Raw genomic sequence first — 11,161 nt, forward strand, 5'->3', positions numbered from 1 at the left:
GCGCATATACCGCCGTTCGAATCTCGGTCGTCGGTGATTTCGAGTCGCGGAATCGTAGTCGCGTCCGCTCGGATTGCGGTCCGCGTTCGAGTGAGTTTAACCGCGAGTGCCGAGATGGTTGCGTCGAACGTTTTGACCGTCAACTGTAGAACGCCGCGCCGTTCCCGTGTGCCGCCTTGGGATCTGCTGCCCTCGGACATTTTTGGCGCGATGGCGAACCGCGAATGCCGCACTTCGAACGGTGAGTCTTTTTGATATCCTTATTTTCAGCGATATGAAAGCTGAAAGCTGAATTGAACGTGCTCGTGACCGTTGATGTCTTCTCTTTCGAAGGCGACAATGATATGAATTAATAAATACGAATGAATAAAAATTATTCCCTTTTGGCCGTATCATTCTCGAAGGATAAAATTCTCACGATATAATAAATAAATTCTTTTTTGAATAAGATGGATTACGAAAAATCGAAATTAAACCTCTGTATAAAGAAATGACGTCGTATCTTTATTTGCAAAAATTCATCTTGCATCGCGGTTTCGATATCGTAATCGCGGTGAATCGAGTGCGTCGCCAAAATGGCGACGAATCATGCGCGTTTGCATGAACGTAGTCGCGCGTCGACGTCGAATACGTCGATGCGTGCAGGTTTCGTCTTCGCTTCGATTGGTTAATTCCTCTGGACATAAATGTCCACGTGTGTCCACGCGGGTTGGTATTCTTGCAAGCAGATGAGGTTATGTGCACGTGGGATTAGGTTATGTATACAGAAATAGAAGTATGCAATTAACTATCTAAACGGTAAGTTTATTAACAATTTGATTTGTTCAAATTGATGTGTTACAAATAACTTAATTATCCTTTGACAATAATTGAATACGTAATGAAAGATTTTGTTCGGTTAAATTGATTATCGTGTAATTTCTTGTCACATGCTGCTAGCTGGAGAGTAGATCAACAGTATATTTCTTAAAAATAAAATTTTACAGTAAAGAAATAAATGCAAATTGTATTATCATACTGGTAGTTTTCAAATTAGCTGGATCATGCGAGTATTTATCTTTTTCTTTTCTCTCTTGTCATCCTTGTAGCAATACAGGTGTACAGATTAAAACCAGAATTATATCGCCCTGATGCCTCCAAAGGGAAAGCGATCGTTCCATGGTAAAAAGAGGAAATTTGACGAGCGCAATGTACAAAAGCGACCAAAGGCGAAGAAGGAAAAGTTCGACTTGAGAAGATCCTCTTACGTTAAGGAGCGTGAAGCAAAGAATGAAGAGATCGAGGCTCGCAGGCGGATAGTGGAGGAGGAGAAAACGCGTCAGCGACTCGAGGAAGCCGACAGTTCTGAAGAGGAAGAGGTTGATCCTTGGTTGCTCTATCTGTCCGAGTTATCGGGTTATAAACATAAAAATTTAATAGAGAAACTAAACAAGCCTATCGTGACAAGCTCGGAAAGTGAAAACGAAGATTCTAATGCACAGAATAAGAATGAAACAGACAAGGAAGGAAAGAAGAAAAGGAAAGAAATGAAGAGAATGAAAAAGAGAAATATTGAAGAAGAAGAAATCGAAGAATCTGAAGCAGACGAAGGATTTTCTGATCAGAATGAAGAGATTACGGTTAGCACAAAGGAGGATGACTATGAAGATGCTGAGACTGCCCAGGAGGACATTGGTCATTTGAGAGATCCATTTTCTTTGCATTTACGCAACGATATGGATGATGAACTGTATAAAGCAGTCTCCGCAACGCCACCGATTACAGAGACCACGACGTTATTATGGCCCGCACTAGGAAATCTGGTATGTCAAATTCCAAAACCAGCTTCTGATTCAAACGACAAGACGATAAAAGTTAAAAAGCTTCTAGACGACGAAGAGAAACAATATACAAATTACGGTAAGGTTCCAACTCGGATTGAGAGCGTTGATTGGAACAAATTGCACGTAAAATCGCAGATTCAGAATAATTTAATCAAAGCTAACTATGATAATATAAAGAATACTATAGAAAAAGATTCTGCGCCTATGACTCCTCTTCAAAGGGAGTTGTTTTCAGTGATAAATAATTATCAAGACTTGCATTATCCTGGAAGAACGTTTTCGAACGCCGATGAGATACGATTCGTCTATTGCCTACATGTAATCAATCATATTCTGAAGACCCGAACAAAAATACTGCATCATAGTGCGAAGCTAGCAAAGTCCAATCGTAGCGGTATGGGAGAAGTTCCAGATGAGTACAAGGATCAGGGTTTAGTGAGGCCCAAAGTACTCATAATAGTGCCATTCAAGCATTCTTGCTTGAAGATAGTCGAGATGTTCATCTCGATTTTATTTGGAGAAGACAAAGGTGGCTCAGTCATCAACAAGCTACGATTCATGGAGGATTTTACTGGAAACGAGTTAACGATGCCTAAGAAGAATCCTAAACCAGAAGATTATAAACTGACCTTGCAAGGAAATATCGACGACAAGTTCAAGATAGGCATGGCAATCACCAAGAAGTCTCTGAAATTATACACGAATTTCTACTCTTCCGACATTATAATCGGCTCACCGTTGGGTCTCAGGAGAGTGGTAGGTGCAGAGGGCGAAGCGGTAAGAGACTATGACTTTCTGTCATCTATAGAGCTGCTGATCATGGACCAGATTGACGTGGTTCTCATGCAGAACTGGGATCATCTCTATCAGGTGTTGGATTACATGCATCTGCAACCTAAGAAATCCCACGACATCGATTACTCCCGTCTTAGAAGTTGGTGTGTGAACGGCTGGACCAAGTATTATAGGCAGACATTGATCTTCGCCGATATCGAAACGCCGTACATAAACACGCTGCTAATTAGAAAATGTTTTAACTACGCCGGTCAGGTGAAAGTGGCGAATGCGTTGGAGCCGGGCTCGATTCGCGATGTAACTGTTAAAGTTCCACAGGTGTTTTACAGGTTTGACGCTTCCGATCTTTGTCAGGCTATTGATAGCAGGCTGGATTTCTTCCTGAAAGAGATATTGCCACGGTATTCGGATCCTATATATAATCACACGTTAATCTATGTACCATGCTACTTTGACTTTGTATATCTGCGGAATCGCATGATGAAGGAGAAGATGAGCTTCACAATGATCAGCGAGTACACCCAGGACCGGAAAGTCGCTCGAGCGAGAGATATGTTCTTTCACAGCGACGCGCACTTCCTACTCTACACAGAACGCTGGCATTTCTGGCGCAGAACGAGGATAAAGGGTATCCGTCATCTCATATTCTACCAGCTACCCACTTATCCACACTTTTACAGCGAGATGTGTAACCTGATGGACAATCTGTATCAGAATCCACGTTCCGGCACGGAGTTCAATATGTCGGTAACCGTCATTTATAATAAATTTGATGCTATATCGCTCGCTCAAATTGTGGGCCAGAATAGAGCTGCTAAAATGATAGAATCGGAATCTAAAGTACACACAATTAAATGCTGAGATTTGAATTCTTTTCTTGTATTTGTACGATGCGATAGGATAATTAATAAGTAATTTAATTACAATAAATAGTAATTTTATATAATTGCGCTATCGCTGTAAAATAAAGTAACCGTTTTGTAAATAAAATGTAAATAGAATAATTACTTTATAATATAGGACCTTTATTTTGATCATATAAAACTTATCTTAAGATATCTATCAGATGAGAATTTTAATCGCGAATAATATGTTAGAATATAATATAATGAATTCTACTGTAGTTACTGCGCATTCTTCTATTTCTAATACTATATCCAATAATTACAAATTCTCGAGTATCTTTCACTGTCTGTCAATAAATATAATAATAGGGCATATGGTAAAAATAATGTGAACGAATGAACTTTCACGAAAAGTTATATTTGTAATCTGGTCGTCTTATCGCATAATGAAGATACAAAATTTGCATGTGATTTAATTCATAAGAGAGATGAAGTCTGCGACGGAATATATATGTATAATTTTATCTATAATTTCATTACTTATTACTATTGTTGATTTCTTCTATCGTGTCTTCGCGATAGCGTCGTCCACATAATTCTAGACGACTCGTTTAGACATTTAAATTATTCTAATGTGTCTAGTTTCTATATCTGTCGCAGAGAGTAGTTCTAGTCTCTATAAGGTTTTTGGCAAATTTAGGTCAATGCGATTCCTAACGTTCTCTTTTCGCAAAGAGTTGGAATTGCTTCTTTATATGTACTAATAGGTTGATAATCTATTAGCGATTACTAATTTAGTTTCTTTGCACCTTATTATTTTCAACGCGAGATGTGAAAAGTCTGATATTCGTTTATGTGACGCTCTCGTCGTCTTCGCTCGTAATGCTAGTGAAATTATGGTAATCCCGCGTTGTCGATATTGACGTGAGTTCAACAGACGTCTCCTCGACGTCCGCAACTTCCGTGAAGATTTCCGAGAAACTTTTTTGTCGTTGAGTGGTCGATAAATCAATTTGTTCCAGCTGTTTATTGTCTATCGTCGTAGATCTCGCAATCATCCTTTCGATCTGTGTCTCTGTGACAAAAGAATATCATTAAATTGTAAAGATAATTGCAGCAGAATATTCATAATTCATTATAAATTATAGAAGTTAACTTATGCTTAATTTACTTATTCTAAATTGTAAAAAAAAAAACAGTATTTTTTTAGAACAAATTTTTTTTTATTTTCTTATTCGATATTATAATATAATTTTTTTTATTTCGATACCATAAAATATTTCTTTATGTTTAAATTTTATAAATTATAAGATTAATATTTCACGAGACATTTTTATATCTTTTGCACTTGAAATTTATAGTGTAAAGATTTTTTTAAATTCCTATTGTATAAAACTTTTACAGTTTTTTAAGGTTTCTAGAGCTTGTAGAATTTATTTTTGATTGAAAAAATGTTACAAAATGTGCCTTCTGCAATCAAAATATTATAAAATTTTGCATATCTTATTTATTAGCCTAGGAATTCTCAATGAAGTTTTGCTTTGCAACGGATTATATTAACTTTTTGCGCATTTTCGTGATCTTTAGCGGCAAAGAATATATTCGTGTCTTCCTTTAACTGTCTTTCCGCGTTTTTACCGTTGGAGATCGGCGTAGTCGTGCCGAGGTTTTCAGAAAGAGACTTCAGGCATTCTGGCTTGTCGGTTCTCGGTCTCCTAATCGCTTGATCCTTAGGGTTCCAAACGAAGGTGTAGTACAAGGACAGCAATATAGCAGCCATACTGACAAATATGACGTACGCGACCACCGTCAGTACTCGTACCAGCTTCTGCTTGTGTTTCGGTTCGTAGAGTTTATCTTTTCGTTCGTCCACAGCGAAACGGACCTCGTTAGCTGCCGTTTTGTTGTCGCGATTACCCAGGGTACGACCGATGCTCGCTATCACGTTGTGGGTGCTCATTTTTCGTGGTAATTGCATCCTCCACTTCACGAGAATTCACATCTCAACCGATGAGACATTCGTCATCTCGCAAATGGATTTCAACAAGAAGCACTCGAGAGGAATCGTACAATACGTAGGCTTTTTCTCAATACTGAAAAGCAAACGATCCACGTTTGTGACGTTGATCGAAACCGTTAGGAATAGCTAGTGTGAATCGCGCGAATATTCTTCTTAGGGAAAAATTATCGAAATTGTAAAGCGTCTTTATGAGTCGTTAACTATATGTATATTGGACGAATTTATTATCAATCCTAGCTTAGAAATTGATTCTTAGAAATCACACCTTTGATCGAACATTTCTTAATGAATCTATCAATGACGTATATCGTCGGTCAACAGCTAATTAAGCTAATTACGTTCTCAAACTAGGTCCTTTTCGCGGTATACTTCCAAGTGGGCGTACCTCAACGTTCGACGCATCAACAAATGACGCGCGTTTATTTCCAGCGGCATCACATGCTCTCGGGGTGCTCAATTTGCCTTTGCGTTTCCGCAGCTGCCGGTACAAAAACCGATTGTTCGAATACTGTTCAATCACATCACGAGAGATAAACGTGTCCCGTAGACGCGATAGGGCGTGCCTCACCGAGACGAGCTTTGCCCGCAGAAACTCCAGATTGGAGGAGGGTTGACTCACGCGTTCGGGGATCGATAGGCCACGAGCTTTCAGCTCTCTCGTCTTCGCCACGGAACTAAACACGCGCGTTTACCGCTGGCTATTTCTGTGTGCCAGCTCTCGTGGACGGCCGTATCTCGCCTCCGTACGTCGCGAGTTACGAAAAAAAGCACACCCACCTCGGGATATGTGCACGGGGAAGCAGTACCCAGTGCGCAAGCTCCAGGACCTTGCCCAGCCGAGAGCTTTTCGCTCCTCACGCCAGCCGGGGGCTGATAAACTTACGAATATATACACGAGGCCGTTACACCTGCGAGGATCTGCTCAGTTTAATTGTATTTTTTAATGGTTTCTCTATTTAAAATGACAGCGATGCATTAGTTAGATTGTAACACGTGAAAAATCGGGGTTTTTTTTAAAACAATTTTTGAACAGTTTTTACGAAAAATATATATTTTACATCTAACATATTCTCAATAAAAATTTTTCGCTCTTGGAAGAAGAAGCTGCAAGAAAGACGCAGTTTTATATATAGAAAATAAATTACCTATCAAAAGGGATCTCGATAGTTTTACGAGTAAATGCGAACGGTAGTCGTTCTTTCAAGATTTGTATCTTCGCAAGCTTTATGTTTTATACGATTTCAACGATTGCTATTATTATTTGAAAACCTTTTGCTTTGACTAGCGTTTGATCCTCAAAATCATTCTACAAATCCTAAGAAACATAGCTAAAGAGAACAGAGATTTATTGACACGCTAAAAAGAATTGCATTACTGCAGATGTTGCCTTTATGAGTAGTGTAGAACAATAATACGTGAATAAAATAAATTTAACCTTTAAATGCGCAATTTTTTGTAGTATTCTGAATATATTTTTCTGAGTATTTTTTCTCTTCTGGACCTTTCAATTTCTAGAAGAGAAAGAAGGGCCAAAGAAAATCCTTTACAGATGTGCAAAGCCGCGCGTTTTCATTTCGAACTTCATAAGGGAGAGTATACGGATCATGGAAAAGTCGCTTTGCATATATGCAAAGCTGCGCACTAAAAGGTTAAATTGAGATAAACGATACCGCGCTTTTCTCAAATTAATCCGTTTATATACATTATTATTCTATACCTATTTACATATTTTATTTTATTGTTTAAACGCGCGATAGATCTATAAGTATAATTAAACCTTTAAATAAAAGTTAAGAAATGACTGTATATTATAAAATCAAAAAAAGAATGAAAAATAGAAAGCTAATTTTTAATTAATTTACTGATTTTTTGATATTTTTCATTGCACTTAATTCTATCTTGCTTAGTTTTCAGTCCAGCTCACGTTAATATTGTTTGTATTTTATTTAATTTTATATTATTATAATTAAAATGTCGCAAAATATATCAGGCATAATTAATTTTTTTGAAAACATACAAAATTTACATAATTTACATTGTAGAAGAATTGTCTTTTTAAAGTTTACTGATTAGAACTGTTTCGGATAAAAGTATACGGATAAAAATTAGAGAAGAGATGAGTGGAATATTTTATCGGTGAGATATAGCACAGTCTCGAAATGGGATTAAATGTAACGAGGGTTGAATAAAGACGGGAGGACTGCCTGGACTACTAAGCAATTTCGTTTCGAGAATGGATCGACGCAACTTTGTCGCTTTACTTGTCTTATAAGGGGTGGCGCGCCTTTGTTTTAGTAGAACGTCACAAACCATTCGATCTTTTCTTCGGCAAACAAAGTGCATTATTCGATCCCTTGGTGTAAGTTTCGTATAACTAAGAAAACGGGCGGGAACCTTGAAAACGGCTATAGATTCCAGAAAATTATGGTTGAACTTCATTAAATTATATAAAATGTTTCTGACACAAGTACAAAAAAAAATGTTTATTCTTTTGAGCCTCTAAAATTGCATAGTCAATAATTGTATTAAATTGAGTTCTTAAATCTTAAATTTATACTTCAAATATTTATCTTAGGAAAAATTTTAATTAAATACTTTTACTGTGCGCGCAAAATTATTTATTAAGAAAGTTTATTGCATTATGAATTTTTTTTATATGGTTCGTCGAAGACAGTGTTTTAGTTATATTTTATACTTTTATAGTATAAAATTTTTCTAGATCCGGAATTTATATTAAATTATTTTGTCCTATAACTAAAAAGAAATTTATATATGATTTTGATTTAAATTATTCACGATGAATTTTTGTTTTATTAGTTTCTTCGTGAAGGGAGTTTACTTGTCGTAATTGTAGCTGTTTGATAACTATAATATGTACTCAGAAGTAATGATATTCAAGAGTTATCGGATTTTGAATGTGATGTAACGTCGAAGAAGCCATATAATAGATTGAGCTGACCCTGTTTTACTTATTACTCAGTGACAACGGATAATCGTATACCGATTCATCGACTTATTTCTAAGGCTTTAATCATTGCTCTCCATCTGTTCTGTCAGTTAAAAATTCTCCTTTTTTTCTAGCCAAGAAGAGAAATTACTTCTCGGTTGGATATATATACATGTCTTATTAAAATCTCTACGCAATTGAGCAAATATAATATAATTTACTTTACAGAAAAGGAATCTTTTTAAACATTTTATATTATATTACAACGCGGTGAATAGCGAAAGCAGCTAATGAATTATTAGAGATACAAATATAATATATAATAAAAATATAATTTTCATTACGTTCGTACAAAGAACATGAAATAATACTAAAAAAAGATATTTGATAAATTCATTTCAGAATTCGGGAATTTCAGACAGCGAACAACTAAATGACCCATTTGTTTCGACTCGAGTAAACAATAACTATGCTTTGATGAGACTAGCGAGAAGATAAATTGCAACAGATGTTCCAGCAGATGCAAGAGCATTAATTCATATAATTGTTCATCTCGAGTTTCAAAGTCAATAGAACATCATGCAAATACAAACTAAATAATTATTTGAAGTTTTTATTTATTTTACATTATATTTATCAAAATTTAATTTTGAGGTGTATTTATTACTAAAAATGCGTGTTATTGTTAAAAACGGGGTTGCTCGTGCTTTGTGGTTCGTGAACATGCAGAAACGTTACGATTCCAGCAGCGTCTAGGGAAAACCGCGGATGACGTAACGCTCATTGTATAATCACACTCCATTGTATAATCACACGGTCACGTTTCGCGCGGCCGTGTTTATTCCAGCGCCGTAAGAAAGACTGGCAGAGGTCTGCGTGAATCTCACCTTCGGAATTTCTCGTTCCCGTGGTGCGTGGTTGTGATTTTATGACGGTCGGGTCATCCGGCGTCTGATGGAATCCCGGGTCGTCGGTAAATCCCAAGTTGCGAGACGACGGGTCGATCGATACCGTATCGCGCGCGATCTGTCCGATTTGATCTTTCGAGGAGGATTCGCCGTCGTTAGAATAATTCTTCTGAGGGTCCCTAATACTACCATTTACGCGGTCCTCTAATATAACGCTCGTTTGTACGTCGCCCAGATCATTTTCTTCATCATTATTCCACCGACGATCGTCGGTCTTGTTTTGTCTCGGTTCTTTCCTATCGATCTTCCGGAATTCTTTGGTCATCTTGAAAGAATTGTTGTCTCCGAAAACACGTTGATTGCTGCCATTTGCCATAACGTCGCTGTTTGCCGTTACGTTGTCGAATCCGCGTACAAGGTACAATTCATCGAGCTTCTTTTTGTGATTCTTTTCCTCGGTAATCGGAGTGGCGTTGGTAACAGGATCTCTATCGAAATGTGTCTGGCTCGTCTCGGTTCCAGGAATAGTCGTGAACTTCGATGTAGAAGACGTGCTTTCAACATCTAGCGTACTTGTAGAGTTCGCGAATTCTGGAGGCAGATCAGCGTTACCGTTATAAGTCTCTTTTTCGGATGTATTCCCACGTCGTGATTCGTCGTTTCGCGAAATCGAGTTCTCCGCGCGACCCATTGTCGAATTAAGCACTTTTCCCACTTTGACAAACGAATTGTTGAGTCTGTTGGAAATCGCTGTCTCTCGCGACAAACTTCGATTCTGAGCGCGTAGGGTGTCCACAAGCGAGTGCCTCAGGTTCAGCAGTATCATGTTCAGTCTTCGTTTCTTTTCGAGATCCATTTTGTCTCGGGGATCGACAACGGAGTCATCGTCGTCGTATGTATCTTGTGACATGCGACCCAGAAGAAGAGGTTTATGCACGCGATTGACCTCGCTCTGCGGGAGGAAACTGCCGTCTTTCTTCGTCGAATCCGTCTCCTCCGAGGGTTGCGCGATCAGGAACTGCATCTGCGGATCCGTCCGCAGACGTTGTCGCTGCATGAGCCTCGGATTTGGCGGTTCCCACAGGAATATGTAGTAGGCGCTTAAGAGAATACCCACAAAACTCACGGACAACAAGTAGGCCATCACGGTGACCACGCGGATTATCTTCTTAGGCTTGCGATTCTCGTAGATGTCTGATGGGTCTGCCGGGTTCTGATCTTTCGTCGGAGTAGCCATAAAACCGTCCTGCGATTTTCCCTCGCCGTTGCTGTCCTCCATCTCGACTCTTGCGTACGTTCAGCCTTTTCGGAATGTGAGAAACTGAGATGTGTCAACTGAAAATTTTTATCTTCTCAGTCATGATTCCGCGTTCTCGCGCACATCGCGGGAGAAGGTTTCTTCCATTCGCTGCTCATCGCGAGACGGGATGTGTGATCCACTCGAAATCTTCCAATGAAATTCTCCGGTGAAACTATTTGCATACGGCGAAGACGGCGCCGGCGTTCTTCGACGATTCTTCCCGGCGGTTTTTATCAATTGCCATTCGTGATTACATAGAAGACAGGAAACGAATTTTATCTGCCGTTTGTTTTAGCGTTCTTTTCGGGTCTGGCTCGCGTTAATGGCTTGACTGTTTGTTGCTTCGAACACCCGCACACTAAGGGTAGTAAATATGAAAGAGAGACGATCTCGTCCGATCGAGGGGAAGCGTCCCGGTAGCGATAACACGCGCGACTGCAAGTTCTCGGCGAGCGACGCACCGCGGAAAAGCTCGGCTTTGCGGCGTTCACCACGTGTTCGGCCGCCCGCGCAAGCGTCCTCG

The 11,161-nt window shown here is 38.9% G+C and overlaps 2 protein-coding genes across 3 annotated transcripts; one reads left to right on the top strand and one right to left on the bottom strand.

Moving 5' to 3' along the window:
- The first annotated feature begins 657 nt into the window (after positions 1 to 657).
- LOC139821687 (U3 small nucleolar RNA-associated protein 25 homolog) lies at positions 658 to 3,816 on the top strand. The gene is made up of 2 exons (XM_071792925.1): positions 658 to 798; positions 1,089 to 3,816. Exon 2 carries the CDS (start codon positions 1,131 to 1,133, stop codon positions 3,477 to 3,479), a length of 2,349 nt encoding a protein of 782 aa, XP_071649026.1. The 5' UTR covers positions 658 to 798; positions 1,089 to 1,130; the 3' UTR covers positions 3,480 to 3,816.
- A 44-nt stretch (positions 3,817 to 3,860) lies between these two features.
- LOC139821689 (uncharacterized) lies at positions 3,861 to 10,995 on the bottom strand. Of its 2 annotated transcripts, none has more exons than XM_071792927.1 (2): positions 9,318 to 10,995; positions 3,861 to 4,538 (listed from the first exon to the last, which is right to left on the bottom strand). In XM_071792927.1, exons 1-2 carry the CDS (start codon positions 10,615 to 10,617, stop codon positions 4,315 to 4,317), a joined length of 1,524 nt encoding a protein of 507 aa, XP_071649028.1. In that variant the 5' UTR covers positions 10,618 to 10,995; the 3' UTR covers positions 3,861 to 4,314. The 2 variants fall into 2 exon arrangements, 1 of the variants encoding a protein (XP_071649028.1); XR_011734315.1 differs by lacking the exon at positions 9,318 to 10,995 and adding an exon at positions 5,869 to 8,025 and having other exon boundaries at positions 4,340 to 4,538.
- Between the last annotated feature and the right edge of the window lie 166 nt (positions 10,996 to 11,161).

Source organism: Temnothorax longispinosus, chromosome 11, assembly GCF_030848805.1.
Source record: "Temnothorax longispinosus isolate EJ_2023e chromosome 11, Tlon_JGU_v1, whole genome shotgun sequence".
In the NCBI taxonomy this organism is placed as follows: Eukaryota; Metazoa; Arthropoda; class Insecta; order Hymenoptera; family Formicidae; genus Temnothorax; species Temnothorax longispinosus.